This window comes from Perissodus microlepis, chromosome 17 (assembly GCF_051167445.1).
Source record: "Perissodus microlepis isolate ML-2025 ecotype Zambia chromosome 17, ASM5116744v1, whole genome shotgun sequence".
Lineage (NCBI taxonomy): Eukaryota > Metazoa > Chordata > Actinopteri > Cichliformes > Cichlidae > Perissodus > Perissodus microlepis.
This window is the reverse complement of record NC_140477.1, coordinates 23,327,592-23,349,549: the sequence shown is the minus strand read 5'-3', so window position 1 is coordinate 23,349,549 and position 21,958 is coordinate 23,327,592. Positions and strand designations below refer to the sequence as shown.

At 38.9% G+C, this 21,958-nt stretch overlaps 1 protein-coding gene across 1 annotated transcript in view; it reads left to right on the top strand.

Moving 5' to 3' along the window:
* The window catches only part of LOC146369658 (ephrin-A2-like), a 64,783-nt gene extending 48,490 nt beyond the window's left edge, over positions 1 to 16,293 (top strand). The window contains exons 3-4 of the mRNA XM_084911005.1: positions 6,150 to 6,215; positions 7,600 to 16,293. Of these exons, the coding sequence (XP_084767131.1) occupies positions 6,150 to 6,215; positions 7,600 to 7,724 (191 nt within the window). The 3' untranslated portion in view covers positions 7,725 to 16,293. The remainder of the gene's footprint in view (positions 1 to 6,149; positions 6,216 to 7,599) is intronic.
* Positions 16,294 to 21,958: the final 5,665 nt, after the last annotated feature.

Here is a 21,958-nt window from a genome sequence, read left to right as displayed (position 1 = left end):
AAAAAAAAAAAAGGCTTGGACACTGCTAGCACGGGGCGCCCACACAAACGCAAAGCAGCAGATGAAGCATAGCTGAATATGTTTGCAAACCAACTTCATTCTAAGCCAAAGACTAGAAAATATGGTGAAGCATATCTTCCCTTTGGCTTCACCTGCACAAGTGCCAAGGTAGGTCTCCTCAGCAGAACTGGTTTTCCCTTCGTCAGGAGCACGCGCTGGGCTCTCCAAATCACGGACAAACCATATCCCACATTCTTGATTTTTAGTTCACAAACACTTGCTGTAATGACTAACTACTCCTGACATTTTGGAGATGTTAGCTCGTTATACAGTAAAGTTACAGCAGGATACAAATAATATCAGGCTCATCCTGCCACAATTTGTTCCCCCTGTCTAAATCACGGACAAACAGTATCCCACAGTTGTTTATGTTTTTGAACCCATTTTGCACAGAGAGGCATTTTTTGATTTGATTGCAATGTTGAATATTATTACACAGGAAAAAAACAACTACACACAAAATAATCACACCGTGACGCCTCTGCCTTTCTAAATGGAGGGACAGTAACTGCGTGTGTATATGTAAGGTGTAAAACCTGAAGATAGTCATAGTAACAGTATTTTGTCTCGATCTGCCATTCTGCAATTCATCTCACGTAAACAATAACGTAGCGCACAGCGTAATGTGAAAAAAAGGCACATACCTTTGACGTTGCGTGACGAACTCTGTATTCCTCGTCCACACATAAACGCAAAAAAGGAGTTTTAAAACATCTCCGTTTTCGGTGATTCGAAACGCCGTTTACGTGTGGACGAAACAGCTGCATTTTCAAAAATACCCGTGTAGGCGTGGACGTAGCGTAAAAGAGTTAGTAGTTTATTTTATTACTACCTGTAATTTATTGCAGATTACTTTTATTTGCTTAATTATTTACTAAATGTTTGAGGTGTGAAATAAACCTCAATGGAGTAAAATATGGGTGTGTGTGGTTAAAGGGGGGGCGGGCGCGAACATTTTTCTTGTAAAAAGGGGGGCCCAGCAAGAAAAGTTTGGGAACCGCTGGAGTAGATGGTAATGGAATGTCGGCTCAATTCTTACAAAATGTTTTGATATCTGAGTTTCGTCATGAGTTTTCTTCATAGAGGAAACTTTGAGATTTTAACCAACCCCAAAGGAGCACAAAGATTATGCAATATTATTAAAGTGAATTAAAAGTAAGCCAAAAACTTAACAAAAAATGCTTCTGTTGTTTATTTAAAATAAAGTTAAATACTAGACTTACTGACCTATTGCAGTGTCTAAGAATAATTCATAATGAATAATCACAGACGTCAATATAATGCACGAGTTTTATGGTGGACACTTTAGCTTTCAATCCTGATAAAAGGCTCAATCATGTTGACCAGAATTTTTCAAACTAAAGAACAACTTGCACAGCAAGTCTTTTTCAGTCTTTTAATCGTTTGGAAGCAATCGAACAAATCATTATGCACTTAAATTAGCATTATTCAGTTACAATAGTGAAAAATCACACTGCCACTCCATACACCTTGACAAGAAGCAAACTGGTAAGAGAGCTGCTTTTAATTCATACAAATACTCCTTTTAATGTGCAAACTCTGTACAGAGCATCACCATGTATCCCAAAATTCACAAATTGAGAATAGATTTGTAGTCTGTGACATCAACGCAGTTGCAACTATCCTGTTTACGTCATGTTTAGAGTGACACTATTCATATCAATGTACAGTGGCTTGCAAAAGTATTCGCCCCCCTTGAACTTTCCCACATTTTGTCACATTACAGGCACAAACATGAATCAACCAGTTTTATTGGAATTCCACGTGAAAGACACGTGGGAAGTGGAACGAAAATCATACATGATTCCAAACATTTTTTACAAATAAATAACTGCAAAGTGTGGTGTGCGTAATTATTCAGCCCCCTTTGGTCTGAGTGCAGTCAGTTGCCCATAGACATTGCCTGATGAGTGCTAATGACTAAATAGAGTGCACCTGTGTGTAATCTAATGTCAGTACAAATACAGCTGCTCTGTGACGGCCTCAGAGGTTGTCTAAGAGAATATTGGGAGCAACAACACCATGAAGTCCAAAGAACACACCAGACAGGTCAGGGAAGTTATTGAGAAATTTAAAGCAGGCTTAGGCTACAAAAAGATTTCCCAAGCCTTGAACATCCCACGGAGCACTGTTCAAGCGATCATTCAGAAATGGAAGGAGTATGGCACAACTGTAAACCTACCAAGACAACCTAAACTCACAGGCCGAACAAGGAGAGCGCTGATCAGAAATGCAGCCAAGAGGCCCATGGTGACTCTGGACGAGCTGCAGAGATCTACAGCTCAGGTGGGGGAATCTGTCCATAGGACAACTATTAGTCGTGCACTGCACAAAGTTGGCCTTTATGGAAGAGTGGCAAGAAGAAAGCCATTGTTAACAGAAAACCATAAGAAGTCCTTTTTGCAGTTTGCCACAAGCCATGTGGGGGACACAGCAAACAAGTGGAAGAAGGTGCTCTGGTCAGATGAGACCAAAATGGAACTTTGTGGCCAAAATGCAAAACGCTATGTGTGGCGGAAAACTACTGCACATCACTCTGAACACACCATCCCCACTGTCAAATATGGTGGTGGCAGCATCATGCTCTGGGGGTGCTTCTCTTCAGCAGGGACAGGGAAGCTGGTTAGAGTTGATGGGAAGATGGATGGAGCCAAATACAGGGCAATCTTGGAGAAAAAAACACCTCTTGGAGTCTGCAAAAGACTTGAGACTGGGGCGGAGGTTCAGCTTCCAGCAGGACAACAACCCTAAACATAAAGCCAGGGCAACAATGGGATGGTTTAAAACAAAACATATCCATGTGTTAGAATGGCCCAGTCAAAGTCCAGATCTAAATCCAATCGAGAATCTGTGGCAAGATCTGAAAACTACTTTTCACAAACGCTGTCCATCTAATCTGACTGAGCTGGAGCTGTTTACCGACCTTTGCTACGTGCTGTCTTCATCCTGCTCTCTCCCTCTCTGTCCTCCTCTCTCAGACTTTGTGCTTAGACGCAAATGTTAAATGTAACAGTGATACAGAATTTACAAACCTATAGAAGGAACAAACTAATTCAGATCAATTTATAGCAATATTTGAAATGAATACAGACTGCTGCTGGACATTGACAGGTAACATCCTTTCGACTTGTTACTTGGAACTGGAGCTGTACTGGAACGGTGATGCTAAAGATCACAACAGATGATGTGTCCCTAATACCTGCTGGCGACTCACTGAACAGTAATCTTGTGCAGAAGAACTTCAGAGTTTATGGTATTATTATCATCGTGTCCTATTTTTGAATTGTTTAATAAACACTGAAGCCCAATTTTACTGGAATAGAAATTGAAATGTTTAACAAACTAAAAAATATAAAGTAGCTCCTTCACTTGCAATTAGAGATATTCCAGCAGACTAATGGCTCAGAAAACTAAATTTAGCTAATAATCTCTAGTGATTTAGGCTACATTTGCTAACATTGTTGACACTATTTAAAGAACAAATAAAAATAAACAGACATTTTGCAAGTCACAGCCACGTGCGTTATCAGAGCAGTCTGCATGTTTTCTATGTTTAAGTTAAAGTGTTTTAAATCAGGATTACTGATTTGTGTCATAAAATTACCTCTTGATTCCTCTCTATGATTTTTATTTAGGCGATTAGAAGACAATGTTAGAACATTTTACTAAAATGCATTAGTACTACTGCAGCTACTGCAGTTATTTGTAAGGGTGCTGTGATAAAATTCAGGAGTGCTTGAGCAGCCCCCAAAAAGAGTCTAAACTCACATGCTGCTGACTATACAAAAATGCTGAAGAAGACTGACCAGCTATCAGTTTATACCCTGAAGCTCAAGTGCAGTTGACTAACTGCCATATTAGTTTGAGGCAGAAGCTATATTTGTAACAAGATTGTGGAGTGGTAATTTAACTGCTACTGCTAGCTTGGAAACGTGCATTCATATGTGTGCAATGCTCACTTACTGGCTGAAATCATTTGTTTTATTAATAGAAAATTCATATTTCAAAAAGTAACTTAAGACCATTTTTAATACTATAGAACCCTGTAGTATTGGGGCAGATTAATGAAGCAATAGAAACTTAAACAAGAGCATAAACTACTAGGCTGTATACTAAAAAAATAACCTGTTGGATTAAAATGAAAGAAAGATGTAGATCAGTTGCACATAATAAACTTATGTTTAGTCAACATTAACTTTATGTTTTATAACTTTACAGCTGATAACATGATTTTTATGTTATTTTTATTTTTCATTATTGTGAAATCTTTACAGTTATCTCATGTTAATATTGCACAACAGTGCATTTTTTATGTTGAGTGTTTTTAGGTATAATTATTTCATTTTAATATTTATTAAATGTATTATCTGTTAAACCGCTGTTTGAACATGTTTGAAATATATGAATTAGTCTTGGTAATCTCAAATTACACTTACAAATATTTGTTGGTCCACAAACAGACATCTACCAATGATTAATGCATTTTGTACATTCTTATACTTTAACTAAACATAACTAAAATATCAGTTCTAAACACTAAATAAAATAAAACATACTTCTTTAATTATCTGTACTTTCTCAGTATTGCACAATTTAAAAACTGGAGTTACATTTAACACAGTAAGCATATGACACAATTAATAGAACTGTAAGATAACAGTACTAAAAACACACTACTGATCTCAAGCAAGATAAGGTGCAACAGTGAATTTACAATAGTAAAATTACTAAAATGTTACATGTCAAAGTAGTAAAGTGAGACTCGGCCCAAGCAAAGTCTGCATTTTAGCTCTTCATTAAACAAAAGCTCAGGAACATGTAACAATCTAGGCCAACATTTCCTTTAGCTGGATAAGATGGATGTGTCAGAGTCTAGAGATACAGTGGGGTTATTCTTAATTGCCAGTGTTGGTGTCGATACTATCAATGTTTGGATTGATCTGCCCACCTCTACTTTGTAGTAGCTGAGGCAACATGCTAGTAATGTTACTACTGACACACTTCCAACAGTGCAGCCACACTAATAGTAATAAAAATACTATTTTTTTTAGAAAAGAATAAAACTAAATCTATAGCGGAGTAAATATCCTAAACATATGACCTTACCTAAAAATAAATTGCCTTTATGTTGTGGCAGCAGACCAATGTCAACAAGCTAGTTTTTTCCCACATGTTGCATTACCTTGTGTAATTGCACTACCACTTACTACAGACATTGGTGAAAGTTTGTAATGGTCTGTTAATTTAGGTTTGAAACTATACAAACAATCTTAACTGACATTATATTTGATTATAAATAATTTGATTATGACAGCATTTGATGTTAGCTAACATTAGCTAACTGGAGCCTTACGTATGTTTCATGTTGCTCGATAACCAGCCGACATACCAGTAAAAAAAAGTTTAGTTTTCAGATTGAAAAAAGTAAAATCCCTCCATGGAAAGGTTGTTGTCACACTACACCACACACACACCATTAGCTCTATGACGTCTCCATATTCAACATTAGGAAAACTCAGCGGATACAATTTCCACTACTGGCCAGGGTTACAACAATGCAAATAAATAATCCACACAAGCACTTTGAAAATAGTTCAACAATCTTAGAACAATTTTTGTGATGTATTGCTTCTGCTTGTGGGATTGCTCAAAAGCCAAATAAAACCCAGAATAACAACAGAAAAGCTTTAAAAAGGAATTAATATACTCTGGAATGGTGGTGCTCTGCTCTGCAGTGCTGCAACACAGAATATCATGGAAAGGTCATCTTAAGAAAACCTTTTCTCTATTGTCACTGGAGAATTCAGCATGAGAGGTTTGCAAATAAACATCTAAACAAAGCAGTTTCCTTTGGAAACAAGTACTTCAAAGTTAAAATATCAAAAGTATTTAGAATCTGCACATGCCAACGAGATTGACCAAAAACGTTTTCATGACCTATGACTGGAGAAGCCCCTGGGGGATTTGGAGCAGTCTTCTTACTAACCAAATCTGGGGTAAAATGTTTGTAGTTTACCTCATGACCATAAATTCTCCATGATTTTCTATGGCCTTTGTTTCCTTTGTAGCATCACCGCATCCAAACTTGGGTAGGAAGCCTTGTCTGAAGCTAAAAATCTACGTCAAGCCAACAAGTAAGTTTCTTTCCTTTTTTCTATTTCATATTTTTATATAATTTTACACCTCTTCTCCCTGATTTGACTATGAAAGTAAAGAGATTTCTCGATTACAATCACAACACACCATTGAGTTATTAGAAAATGTTACTGAAGTACTACTTGAACTCAGTGGAATATTAACCGAACTCAAGTTTCATATTTAAAATGCAACATGTACACAAACTCACTAAGCTGCTATTCTTTCCTCTAAAGCTCAAGATGTGAAACAATTTAAAGTGCTTTAAATTCTGAAATTGTGGGGGGTAGGGGGGTAACAGGGACTACGCTACGTCGGACTGGACCAGCTACAGGGGCCTGGCTAGCTATGGGTTTTTCAAGGGTGCAAAGCCTGCTCTCCAACTTATTGATCCTGGCCTCCAGAGCTGCAAACAGGCTACATTTATTACAAGTATAGTTGTCACTAAGTATCGTTGTCAGAGAAGTAACGAAATATCTGACACAATGAGCAGGAAAGTGCAGGAGGGGACAGGTGAAGAGGCACAGGGAGTAAATACTGTCAATATAATTAGTGAGTGAATCAATAGTGAGTGAGTGAGCACTTTGGATATTGTATATGAAGATTACACTATGAAATAAGACCTTATGTATACATTTTTAATCAAATTGGCTACACAGATAAGCTGCACAAAAACAGCACTGTGCCTTGTAACAGGAACAGAAAGTGATACTCTACCAACACCAAGGCATATAGAGCCGAAACCAAACGAGGAAGTGCTTAACTACCTGGTATAACTCAAATGTGCATCTTAAAGCAAATAATCTGTAAGGTGGAGAGGAAAGGCCATCTCACTAATTAGGAAAATCTTGATTTGGAAAAAGCGTTTATTTCTCTGTTTTTGAAAATGCCCTCCATAAAACTACAACATCTTACCATTCATCAGTGGAAAACAAATAAGAGCCCCGGGTTTCTCTTCAAAGTGAGAGCTCTGATGAGCCAAACATTCCTTTGATCTGAACTAGTAATGACTTCTTCACACAAAATGTAATTATTAGAGAAAAAAAATCAGGGCCATCTCATATATATATTATTATATACAGTAACTTTCAAAACTACTGATTTATTTTTTTCAGTATTTACTTTATCCAAACAATCAGTGTGTCTATTACACTCTAGTCCTAAAAAACCACTCAAAGACGCCCTAATTAATTATTAATTATTAATTATCTAAAAATGATTGAAAGAGTAATTGTAAAACAGCTAGACTGGACAGGCCCCGTCCCCACCCCGATGTACAAAAATTGGATGGATGGAGGTTTGTGAATAAATTAAAACATTTTGTGATATGTTTACTTGCAGCTCATATTAATTAATGTTGTTCTGATGTTAACTCATTTTCAGATGATTCGGTGTACGACTCTGCGGAGCCCTTCCTGACTGACGATACCACCGGTGGCTGCAGCCTTGCTTTGCCGTCTGCCATGTTGCTCACCCTCCTTCTCATACTCCTCATCTCCTATTCATAGCAGCTTTCTGAGTCAGACCAAGCACCGCCCCACCGCCGCTACCACTCTGAAGAAAACTTGATGAAGGAAACTAATGTAGCTTCCTCTTACTGAACTTTGGCCTTTACCTCAATAATACTCAAAGGCTCGAACAATCAGAGGAGGCAAGAACAGTGGTGGGGGGAGCTTGAGGCTGCATATCAACTCTGTGTGGAATTTCTGGGATCATCCCTGCTCTTCTTTTAATGTTTCTGTCAAGCTGTCATATAAAATTGTGTTACAGATCCACAAGTCAAGACTTTAAAGGATCTCGTGTTAACATTTCCAGGTTCCATCTCTGAATATTGGTGCATAATGCTTTATTTTTAAAAACTGTGAGGATGATTTATTGTATTTACATCCAACAGCCGCTTCCTGAGTTTTAGACATTGACTGAGATTTATATCCTGCTTAAGACACTAGAGATCTTGTCCTGGTGCATGGTCAATAGTCCAAGTAAATACAAGGTCATAATGACCAAAACTAGCAATATTGCCTTACAATGAGCCATGACCTCAGTTTCACAATAAACCATTGATCAGTGGCATAAGTATCAATCACAGCTAGCTAGGAAAAGGCTGCAAAGAGAGCAATACAAGATGGTGAAAGATGTGCTCTTAGGTCTCTTCCTCAGTTGAGCAATGGTCGCTCACTTTTCACTTTTCAATGTCCTTGACTACCTGCTCAAGTCTTCCTCTTTGTCCAGGATGTGCTCATCCTAGTCTGTCTAGTTTAATGAAACTGTGCACCTACCCTTGTTGCCACAATGGTGATTCTATCTTTACAGAATAACACGTGTGTCTTCCTCTTCTTCATGCTTGTATTGGATGTTGGGGGCTTTGCATTTCTGAGGCAGGCTGCAACTTTCATCTGAAGTTGCCAACCACAAAAATTGTTTCACGATGCATATTTTATCCCTGTTATTAGTTACACTAGCTGGATTTGTCTTGCCGTGAAAGCTCAACTCTTTCTTAAGAATGGCTTTCCCTGCTTGAGAGAGTTGTCTGTCAGATATATTCATCACCCACTAGTCAAAGTGCTTGGTGTGAATTTAGCATACATCTGTCCGTTTCCACCATGCAGCAAGTAGCTCAGACTTCTGCTGTCTCATCTGTGACTATTCATGCTGTTCTCATCTAGAAGCTATCGGTTCCTGGGTTTTGCCTATTGTGCCTAACTTTTATATGAATGAAATGGAGAAAAGCTCTGATATCCTATCTTGGAACACCGCTGAGCCTTTGGTCCAGATATAAATGACAATCTGGTGGACAAACACATCAAGTTCATCAGTCTAGATATAAAAACGTTACAGGCAATCATTGTCAGACTGTGAAATTACTAATTCATACCCATGCATACCGATCAGTAGTACAAGTTTGACTTTGTTTATCCGCATGACCACAATGTGGGTGTCATCAGGACAGTACAACAGAGCAAACATTTTCCCATACACACAGTGGCCAGGGAAGCTGAAGAACATCATAACAAAGAGACCCTGCATAGATTTGTTTTTTGTGATTTGGTGCTATGGAATAAAATATAACTGAATTGAATTAAATGTGGTTGTCCCAGTGGAGCATTTGTCAAAGCTGGCAACATGCTGACCAAACAAAAACCTCTGATGAACTGGTGTTTGTTAGGATTGGACAGCTTTTCTTCTTCTTTATTTATTTATTTATTTTCACCATTGTGAAATCAAACTCTAAAACATAATACACCAAAAACGAAACAACCATTGCTGAACCAAGGAGGGGGCATAAGAGTATGTCTTTCACCATATTAAAACGCTGTGATTGCAGCAATTTCCCAGCTCTGTGGTAGTACTCGTCTGCTTTGATCAGTGGTAATGGCAGTTTGCATATTAATGGTGGTACTTGTTTTTGTCATGTAACTGCACTGTTTAAAGGTTGGGGAAGCCTACAGTTAGCGCAGACTGAAGACGTCACTTGTGTTGCAAGGTTTCTTCCACTGAAAACCATGTGTAGAGATCAAAAGAATAAAGTTCCTGGCACTAAATATCTTAATATCTTGCTGTGCAAGTGGTTTCAAGCTAAAGTTGATAATTGAAGGATTTTAGACAAGACACTGGATAAAAATCTTGGCAATATAGGTAACTTTCTCAGTATTTAAATTAATACTTTCATCTGTAATTAAACTCATGGTATTTAGGGATTATACAGGTTACAGACAGGCCCCTTATTTTCCCAGTAAACTCCCAAAAACCAAGCTATTAACTTAGCTGTAAATTATTAGTGTATTTGCAACAATGACCCAGACAATTACTAACTACAAACTGTAAAAGAAATTGTTTAAGTGTTGATAACTACACTATGAAGTATTGGCTTGTTATATTTAATGCAATTACATTTTTTTTGTTGGGACAGTACGCAATTTTACCTTCCCTGCGAGCAGCACCATGTGACAGCAGGGAAGACAGAATCCCTTTAAAGTAGAAGAGCAGTCTTGCAAAAGCTAGATATAGGGAGGGGCAGCTTTCTGCCATAACTTTACGCAACTGTAACTTAGTTTTATCTTTCAAAAATAGTGTACATTTATTATGAAAACTTACTGTGAAGTAACGTTAGATAGGGACTCATTTTCAGGAACGTATATGAGCAAAATAACAGTTACCTTAAAATCAACCAAAATGTTATTGTATTTTTTTTCTACTGTTCTAGGCAGCTGTTGGTTTCTGCACTTGTTGGTAACAAAATTAAACATATTATGTAACAGATTTACACATTTTAATTTCTGTGTTAAAATGTACAACTGCAGGTACAGTATGGAACATTTCCAAAATAAAATGCTCAAGAAATTACTAGACTAGTGGTACATATCTAAAATTAGAAACATCCTTTCTCAGAGTGATGCTGAAAGTCACGTTTATCACTTCTGTGCTGGACTACTGTAATTCGTTATTATCAGCATTTCCTAAAAACTCCCTGAGGAGCTTTTAGTTGATCCAAAATGCTACAGCAAGAGTGCTGACAGGGACTAGAAAGAGAGGATATTTCGCCCATACTGGCTGCTCTTCATTGGCTCCCTGTTAAATCCAGAATCAAATTTAAAATCCTTCTCATCACATACAAGGTCTTGTATAATTAGGCCCCATTTTATTTTAAAGAGCTTTACAGGACTGTATCACCCCAGCAGAGCACTTCACTCTCAGACTGTGGGCTTATTTGTAGTTCCCAGGTGCTTGCTCATAGGCGGTTGACTGATTGTTGGGTTTATTCTGGGGTTGGTTATTGTTATTCTAGGGTCTTTACCTTACAATATATTACAACAAATTTATTAAAGACATATATACACTACCAGTCAAAAGTTTGGACACACCTTGTCATTTAATGGTTTTTCTTTATTTTTGCAAACACATACTGAAGACATCTATTATATGAGTCAAGCTATATGGAATTATGCAGCAACGAAAAAAGGATAAATAACTTTATACATATCTTATGTTTTAGAATTCTGAAAGTAGCTACCATTTGCTTTGCTGACAGGGCTGCGATGACCTGAAATGGTTGAAATGAAATGGACCATCAGTTGTGTTGTGCAGAAGTCAGGTTGGCACAGAGCTGACAGCCCTAATTTGACAACTGTTAGAATTCATATTATGGCAAGGACTAGTAAAGAGAAACAACAGTTCATCATTACTTTAAGAACTGACAGTCCGTCAGTCTGGAAAATTTTGAATGTGTTCCCAAGTTCAGTCACAAAAACCATCAAGCACTATGATGAAACTGGCTCACATGAGGACCGCCTCAGGAAAGGAAGACAAAGAGTCACCTCTGCTGCTGAGGATATCCGAGTCACCAGCTTCAAAAATCACAAGTTAACAGCACCTCAGATTAGAGCCCAGATAAATGCCACACAGAGTTCGAGTACCAGACACATCTCTACATCAACTGTTCAGAGAAGACTGCATGAATCTACTATTTGCCCTTTATGGTCAAATAGCTGCTAAAAAGCCACTACTAAGGAAAAGCACCAAGCAAAAGAGATTTGTTTGGGCCAATACAAGGAATGGACATCAGACCAGTGGAAATCTCTGCTTTGGTCTGATGAGTCCAAATTTGAGATGTTTGGTTCCACCCTCCCTGTCTTTGTGCAATGCAGAAAAGGTGAACAGATGGTCTCTACATGCATGGTCCCCACCATGAAGCATGGAGGAGGAGGTGTGGTGGTGTAGGAGTGCTTTGCTGGTTGAGGATTTATTCAAAACTGAAGGCACACTGAACCAGTATGGCTACCACAGCATCCTCCAGTGACATACCATCCCATCCAGTTTTTGTTTAGTTGGACCATCATTTATTTTTCAACATGACAGTGACCCCAAACACACCTCCAGGCTGTGTAAGGCCTCTCTGACCAAGAAGGAGAGTGATGGAGTGCTGCACCAGATGGCCTGGCCTCCGCAGTCACCTGACCTAAACGCAGTTGAGATGGTTTGTGATAAGATGGACCGAGGAGTGAAGGCAAAGGGGCCAACAAGTGCTCAGCATCTCTGTGAACTCCAAGACTGTTGGAAAACCATTTCAGGTGACTTCCTCATGAAGAGTGGCTATTTTTAAGAATCTAAAATATAAAACATGTTTTGAGTTATTTCACACTTTTTTGTTTACTACATAATTTCATATGTGTTCACTGATAGTTTTGATGCCTTCAGTGAGAATCTACAAAGTAAATAAACATGATAATAAAGAAAAAAACATTAAATGTGAAGATGTGTCTAAACTTTTGACTGGTAGTTTATTTACATACATACTTGTATATAGTCCCATAGTTTTCAGTGAATGTAAACTGACATGCACTGTGAACTAATAGACAAACCAGGCTAAGCCATGAAGTCCAAAGAATTGTCTGTAGATCTCTGAGACAGGATTGTATTGACAAACAGATCAGGGAAGGGTACAGAAAAACTTCTGCAGCATTGAAGGTCACCAGGACTCTTCCCAGAGCTGGCTGCTCAGCCAATCTGAACAGTATTATTGCCAAAAGGCACTATCCAGGTAACTCTCAGAGCATGAGAAACAAAATTCTCTGCTCTGATGAAACAAAGATTGAAATCTTTGGCTTGAATGCAGAGTGTCATGTCTTATGTAAACCTGGAACTGCTCATCACCTGGCCAATATAATTACTACAGTGAAGCATGGTGGTGGCAGCATCATACTGTCAGGATGTTTTTTGCCAGCAGGAGTCAGGGTGGAAAACTGTAAGGCCTAGTTTAGGGTTAAGGGAAAGATTAATACAGAAATCTACATGGAGATCTTTGATGATAACCTTTTAGAGCACTTTGAACCTAAAGGATCAAGACTCTAAGCACACAGCCCAGATAACAAAGGAGTGGGAGTGGCTTTGGGACCAATTTGTGAATGTCCCAAACCAGAGGCTAGACTTGAAGCTGACTGAATATCTGAAAGGATCTGAAAATGGCTGTTCACCAGTTCTCCACATCCAACCTGATGAAGCTTGAAAGGTTCAGCAAAGAAGAATGGGAGAAATTGTAAGTAGGTATGTCAAGCTTGGAGCATCATACTAAAAAAAAAACCTGAGGCTGTAATTGCTGCCAAAAGTGATTCAACAAAGTATTCACCAAATACTTATGTACGTTATATTTTTGTTTTTTCTTGTCTTGTATATCTTATATATTTTTGCATAAAGTTGCACGAGATATTGTACAAGTAGATGATTATCCCACAAAAGCCTTTAAAGTATGTTTTTCAGCAACAAAGTTTGAATAGTGAGATCAATAGGACCTAAGGAATTATATCTTGTTAGAATACTTGTGTTGTTTTTAGTACAGCATCTTACACACTTACACAGACAAATGCTGACATACACTGTTAGGATTTTGTTAGGGTTGGGTTTAGACCTTTGTCTGTACAGTTTCTGATTCTTATAATCTTGAGGTCACTTGAATGTATGTTTGACTTAGCATGACCTTTGTCTATGGCTGCTGAAAGCAAGCAGACAACGTGAGGTAAGCGTAGACTTTATTAAAAGTTTACAAAGCTCCCATGTATGAAAACAGAGGCCAATGTGGAAGTGCCTTGAACCTTCATTCTTTTTCATGGCTAGCACGGTGTAACGCCATTAACCGAAAGAAATGAGATGTGTATATGGTCTCAATAAATATTTTCCCAATTAGGTTATTAGTCAATCACTACCTTTAAATTGCCTTCAGTAACACATTATGTTTGTCAAATAAACTGTAGTCCAATTTAGAGTCAAAAGAAAAAGCATGTTATGCTTTGTCAACCAGTGAAAACAGGATCTCATGTAGAACTATTGTGTGCCCTTCAGCTCAGTCTCTCATTCAAATTGATAACTTTGGTTTCACAAAACAAGATGATAATTACTTAAACCAACACTTGACTTGACAGTATATGTACTCCTTTTATATACTCTATGAAGTTTCATGAACTCACAGCTAACATTGTGTCACAGGTAAAGTAATTTAAAGTAGCTTCACTAACTGACAAATCAAACTATTACATGTATCTATAAAACAATATACCTTCACAGGTGTGAAATTGTGTAAATTATTGTATTTCATAGTAAGTAGTCACTTTTGTAAAAGTGTTAATCTGAATTAACAACATAATTAGTTCAGAAATTCATACTTTTTCAATAATGTAATAAAAGTTCTCTGTAATCACGCTCTGAGTTATAAACCCCAAGAACTTGATTTTGTTTGTCTGGATGTAGCGTTTTCAGAGGGAGAAATGCTTCGTCAGTCATGGTCTCACGGCCAATGATGGATGGTCTTTGATCATATTAATTATCAAAAGCTGACCTCACAGCCCATTCTTCACCAGTGGTGCTAGTTTCAGTCATTATGCAAATGTGCTGTTTATAAGGTTGGGGAAACCTGCAGTGAGCTGAGACTGAAGTTACTTGGATGAGTGACGAAAAATTTCTCTCTCTCCCACTGAAAACGCTACGTCCAGATGAACAGAATCAACTTTTTGAGATTTCTTTACCTGGATGATTGAGCATGCATCAAGATATCAGTTATATAGAAAAGAGTAAAGTGGAATAACGTGGCTGATTTCTCTCTCACATTATAAGTGTTAAGAAGAAAATGATAGGGAAGCCTATCTATAGTTCTAACTGTTCTAGTCAATGGCCTTTTGTTTCTGCCAAAGACTCTTGTGAAATATGTCTAATGGATAAATCTTTAGGGTCAGGGTCAGTTAAAGGGGAGGAGTGTGTTTTATTATTTTCTGAACTGTAATGTTTTGTTGTTTAAAAAATGTCGTGTACAAAACACAAATGAAGAAATAGAAAAATGGCCTTTTACCTCACTGGTGCTGGATTTTTCATGACTGATAAACAGCGACACAGTGTGGTTTTAGATGTAGTCTGTTTTTTTGTTCTTCCCATCTCTCCATATCATCCCCCTTTTTTCCCGATGGCTGGACAGTGTGTCCTTGGAAGTAAATAAGCAGGGACTTGTTGAGAAATGCAGTATATCCAATGAACATACTGAGATAGATTCTGATGATGACAAACCACTTGTACTCCAATGAAGAACTAACAAAACAAGAGGATGTAGATGCTAATGTCTGTATCAACAACACGTTGTTTTTTAAATTTGTATTTTATTTTTTCCCCATCTTTCTGTTTATGAATTTATTGGTAGAACTGAGAAGTGATCTGTCTGATGTTTGTAATTGTTTGTTGTTGTTGTTGTTGTTGTTGTTGTTGTTTTACATGCATTGCAATGGTCTCTTGTTGCTTGGTAAGTAATAGATTTGATTTCTTTGTTGAGTTCAGTCAGTATGTAGCATAAGACAATGTGATGGAGGGGAGGAAAGAAATCTAGAGGAAATTAGTTCTGATTGTGGTTTTTGTGAGTGGGAGTGAGAGTGAGCTCTCCCTGTCATCTGGTTTACAGCGTCTGAGAAAAAGTTTTTCTACACTCGAGTGTCTGAATATTTTATTCCTTTTAAGAAAAAAGTAATAAGAAAAGTTCTTGTATATTTTCATATTGAATGCAAATGAAATCCTGTTGTAAAACAGGTATTTTTCTGATTAGATAAAGAGCTATGGAAAGGTTAGATGTCATCAGGACTTGTGCTAGCACTGCAGGAAGAATAAAACTTCAAAATGCATTTATTTAATTTAAGTAATCTCAGAGAGAAAATGTGTGAATCTTTGATAAACTTACCACAGATAAAATAAAAATAAAATCCACTAAAGGTGCATCTTCCTTCATTGTTGCATTTGACCAATTTTTGACAGGTTCCACTGGCATACAGGGGTCCGTGTGCTGTCGCGTATCACACGCCCTGTATAAATGCGTAATTAAAGGGAACCCCCCTCAGATATTCACTGTTCTTCCTCCAGACAAATTATTTACTGTTATTTCTGTACATATGATAGTGAACTTATCTCTATTTACAAATAAAGACGTGTTTGCATGCAACACACTACCCCTCCCTCTCCCATAATGATAATGAACAGTTCTCAAACTGAATTCACCTTTATTACTTATGGATCAAGTACTTAAAATGGAGCAATAAAAAGCAGACGGTAAGAATACTCAGGTAAGTATGAACCCATTTGTATTCATTTTACTTAATTTTTGTGTGGGGCAAAAATTACACAAATAATGCAGTAAAGTCTATTCTCTCCTCCCTGCAAAACAAGCAAGAAGTACAGAAAAAAAGAGACTGGATTATGCTAAAGATCATATCAGTGAACCGGGAATATGAAACCCTGAGAGAAGTTGCCTAATCACAAGTTTAACTGAAAGAGGCAGCCTTAAGTGTGCTGTGAAAACTCAAATACTAGATACGAGGAACAAAACATAATAACAAAGAAAACATAGCAAAACTGAAAACATTCAGCAGGGGACGCAAGAGTGTCAAAGTAAAACAGGAACCAAGAGGCATTCACAAAGACATAGACTTGACACTGGGACGTGGAGACATAACTGACTGGGGAGACAGAGGGAACATGGAGACAAGGGTGACTAGACATGAAACGTGGAACTCAGGGAAGGCAAAGGCAAAAACAATAAAGAGAACCAAAACCACGAAGAACAACCAATCCAAGAATAAAACTTAAACTTCAATAAAACCCACTACCATGACACTCCTACATATTGTGTTCCACACTTCTTACAAGTTATTGAATATACATAGTTCTTAGAACGCTGATTACCCTTACATTGTGAAAGGAAAACACTGTCATTTTAAAAACTGTGCAACTATTTACGGTGCTGAAAAATTTGCCTCTGAGGTCTGGGTCTAGCCTCAGAGAGTGGTGCGATTTTGGCCTTTATAAGATCATCTCTTGGGTTTTTATTTCTCCTAACGGCTGCAATTAACTTATAATCTCAAAACATTTCGGTGTCCTGAACAAGTTTCTGAAAGTGGTTCCTAACAAACGTGGTAACCACTGGGAGAAGAAGAGGAGAGACATCAATGGGCCTGATCTGTAACAAGGATTTGAAACACTTCCTTAAGGAAAAGCGACAGTACCCTCTTGTGGACAATGCCGAGAATCAAATTTTAGTAGCTTTCCTGAAATCAGTCTGCTGAGTTCAGATCCTGTGAAATCTCAATAATTGGGACGTAATTTGTCCAGCAAATGTATGCTTTGGATGAAAGCTTGTCTTAAACAAGAGGACATGTGTATCTGTTTGTTTGAAAAATACTTTTACATCCAGTCCGTGGTTATTCAGAAAATTTGGCCCCTTAAATGTGGTTGTATCCAAGGAATCAATTGAGGGTTTTTTAATAATGGATTTAAGCTTAATCGAGGCATTATGGTTGTTCAGAGTCCTTAAAAACACCTCAAAATCTTGTTCAGAATGTTACTATATTCCCCAAATATCATCAGGAGACCAATTAATGTTGTAACGTTTTTTTCTCATATTTTTCTAAGACAGAGGTCTCCCACTCTGCCATGATGTATGGCGTATGCAGGGGCAAACTTTTCACCATCACCACCCCTTTTATTTGCAAATAGAAGTCCCTGTTGAATTCACAATCATTTTTCATTAGGATGACTTCTAGCAGTTCCAGTAATAATTTGTCTGGTCTTCTCTTGTGAGAATTTCTGAAAAATTCTCCTTACTGCATTTATTCCTTCTTTAATGTCTATATTTGTATAGAGGCTATCAATGTCAATTGTAAACAGAAAGGATTCAATGGGGGCTTCTAGTTATAGAAGAGCCCTGTCCTTGGCTCAATAAATACTTCTTGTGCTTCTTCTGATACAAGTTATTAATTACCTTTTCAACTATTGGTATTGTGTCTAAATAAACTGGTTTCTTTAACTCGAAGTAGTACGTTTTGTCATTCAGCTGCCTGTAGCCTCCCTCCTCCTCTTTGTCCAAAATCACTTCAGCACTCGCCTTGTCTTCTGGTTTTAGAATAATTTGTTTTCCTAGATTTTTTTAAAGCTTTTGTTTCTGCTGTAGTTAAGTTAGGTTTGATGCAACTTATTCGAAAATAGTTTTGGAAATAATCCCAGTACAGCTTTCACCAGGGGCGGATGCTGACCTATGTGGCGAGACCAGTCAGATTTTAGGGTAAAAGGCTGAAGTTCCGAATCGTTTTTATTCCAATAATATATAGCCAATTTGACCCTTCTATGATATTGTTGGATATCATATTTACATTGGAACCATAGATTTTTATTGTAGCCCTTTGTGGGAATTAAATTGCGACCCGTATTCAGCTGAGGAGTGGAAGGGTGAAATTCTTTAGAAAGGTTTACTACACCATTCACCCCCTCCCACTGCTTCGAGCTTATGGGGATGTTCAATTTACATATTCATTCTAATACTGAAACACAAACATTGCATTTATTTTTTAATCCAATTAATACTGTCTCAGTGCAAAAGTTAAAAGCAGGATATACAGGAATGTGTTCCTCCAAACCTTAAAATTGTTCTTTGTGGGGAAGGGCATTGGAGAAACTGATGACCGGGATAAAGATTTCAGCTTCCGGAAATCTCTTTTGGGCTGTCTTCAGTGCCCCTTTCAGCTCAGTCACCGGCATTTTTTTTTATCCTTCTGTGACCTGTTGTTCCGGCCAAAGGATAAGACAAATTTATCCACCATCATGCTGCAGGTTGCTTTCTCCAGCACGGCTTCTGCTTGGCACTATTTTGCTCCTGCAAAGCTGTCAATCTGCACTCCCTTTTTTGCAAAAGGTGGGAGTCTGGCAACATTGGAGTCTCAGATGAAGGTTTTGGTGAGGGCGGTGAAACAGGAGGAGAATTCTCTGCTGGTTTTGTTTGGAGGCGGGTCTGCACACTGGACCTCAGTATGTTTAGGTTTATGGGGGTCAGTCTGTAGTGTGCTACAGTGTGTGGTATGGATACTTTGGTTGTTTTGCCTCCACTGGTTTCTGAGGGGTTGGATTCTGTCTTTGCGAGATCAACCACATTGCTACTCAGCTCCACAAGAGGTTGGGGTGGCTGGGCAGGGGGAGGTGATCCCTCTCCGCCAGGGGCCTTCCGCTCCCAGATTGGAGTTCTTTTCATGCTCTGGTCCCTTGGCACTGATTGGCCGGGGTCAGTCTCCTGTAAGTTAGTAGGAGGGGTGTTCATCAGACTGTTCTCACTCCCTTCCTCTCTGTCTACAAAGGGTGACCAGTCCCCCACGATGGGATCGGTCATAGTTGAGGGTGTGTTTTTGGATGAAGTACACATTGCAGGCGGGGCATGAACATGCACAGTGGTGGTTATTATCTAGTTGGCGTTGCCCTGTGGTGTGGTGGATCACATATGAAGGGAAGTTTGCTTCAGTGAGGGGTTCTACATTTCCCCGCTCATCTGTGGATGTTGCTCAAGTTCACTGGATGTGCCCTGTTGGTCAGATGGCCTGGTGGCTGGCATCAGGTCTGCCAGCTTGGCTATGATGACTGCTTGGGCCTGGTCCAGGGACTCCAGCTTGAGACGGCGGCCCAGAATCTTTTTGGCCCAGGACAATGCTATCTCAAAGGGAGCCCTCCAGCCCTGTATGGGAATCTACAAATTTTTTTATACTCCATCCACTATATTCTGAATATAGAGGATTAATATGGCTGTGTGGGTCAAATTCCCCTCGATCAGAGCTTGTGTTTTCATAGCTGGCTTAATAACCGTCACTAAATTTTGCTCAAAGGAGGAGGATAATCTTCTTGTGAGACATTTTTCAGTTGATGCACTGATTTACTCGGTTTATGAATGATGCAAACTTTAGCAGAAAAGTCAGGATCATCTGACTGAATTTGCATCAAAGGTCTGGCTTTACATACCATCCTTTTCGGCCTGACCTTCGTTCAAATCCCCGGTCCTGCCACAGCAGTGCTGGGCAGTATGGCGGTCAGCAACTGGTGGTTCTCTACCACGGTTCCGCTTCCATTGTTAGTGAAAGTCCCTCTCACCTTCATATCTTCCCCCTCACCTTCATATCTTCCCCCTCTAAGGTGTGGGTTTGCCGCCCATCCCGGGACAGGAAGCTGTTTCGGTGGACGGTTTCCGTCTGTATGCTCTGTCCGTCCGATCACAGTCTCTCTTCTGGCCTCTACTTTGCTCCATCACGGTCCAGAGCTCATCTTCAGATCACGCAGGCATGTTTGAGGCCCAGCCTGTTGCCTTAACTTTGCAGTGTAAACACTATTAACTTTGCTAGTTAATGCTAAGTGGCTATATGCTAGCAAATCACATGCACTTATTTATTATGTGATAAATAAGCACTTTTAATCTTAACTGACTCAATTAATTACAAAAACATTTATATGCAAGCCAAAGGTGCAATGTTTCGGTTTGTAATCAAACCTTTATCAGGCTGGCTTGCTTGATTTCAGTCTGTATGCGACAGGTGCAGATTTGTTGAAGATCACACATGTGTGTTCGATCACATGTCATAATGCTTAGGCTTTTCAGTGTCCACAGCCAATCAGAGAAAATTACAGAATGACTGTAGAAAACATGGCAGATATGTCTCTATCGCCCCCTGTAGCTCAGGTGGCAGAGCAGGTCAGCCACTAATCAGAAGGTCGGTGGTTCGATCCCAGGCTGCCTCCTGACTGCATGCCAAATATCCTTGGGCAAGATACTAACCCCATGTATGCCTACTGGTGGTGGTCAGAGGGCCCGGTGGCGCCTGTGTCTGGCAGCCTCGCCTCTGTCAGTGCGCCCCAGGGCAGCTGTGGCTACAATGTAGCTTGCCATTGCCAGTGTGTGAATGTGTGTGGTGTGGGTGAATGGGTGAATGACTGAATGTAGTGTAAAGCGCTTTGGGGTCCTTAGGGACTGATTAAAGCGCTATACAAATGCAGGCCAGGCCATGGTGTCTGGCAGCAGTATAGGTCATAAACCCCGCCTCCTCCATGTTAGCGGATGGGACTGGGGTCGGTCTAAAATAAATTAATTCTCCTCAGATACATTTTTTCCAAAGATTCTTTCTTTTGTTATCAATAGTTCTCATCACGCTGATTTATGTCCAAGGGGTCTCCTTTCCCATAAGTTTGATTCTAATTCCTACCCCGGTGATGTTAAATTGGGGTGTAACGTCATCATGAGAGCTTTGACTGGCAGCTGCAGTCACGGAGAAACTTGCGTATCTCTGTTCGGGAATAGCAGATAGAGCGTAGGCTCTGAGAGGAGGGCCAGCGTTTACGCTACGAAAACACGACCGACTGTTTTAACCTGACAGCCTGAGGTGTTCTTCAGTAAACTGGACTAATTTCAATTACTGCAGAAAACAGTTTTCTACAGTCATGGAAATTACACGGGTCAAAGATCTTTGTATTAAGAGGGACCTGATTGGTCACTCACCTGCATTCAGGGACCTCATGAACACAAATTTACAATATCAGATGTGATTCAGAAACATAATTGAAAATTGCCCTGACAAATGGCCCTACACAGTCCTATTTACATACGAGCAAGCAAGAAAACAATTTATTTACATAGCACTTTCAGAACAACTCCGAGCTTAAAACAAAGTGCTGTACACTTGACATGCCCCAAAATGATACATTGAATAAAAATAGAAATAAAAAATAAAATTTCAAATGATAATTAGAATTAAATTTAAAACAATAAAATCAGGGTCATACTGTGTCATACGCCAAGAAGTAAAAATGGATTTTAAGAGGTGTTTTAAATCCATTTTCATCCATTTTCTTCCACTTACAACATATTGTACAGGATATTGCAATTTGGGCATCTCACAAGACCTTTCCTTATTGTTGCTTTTCC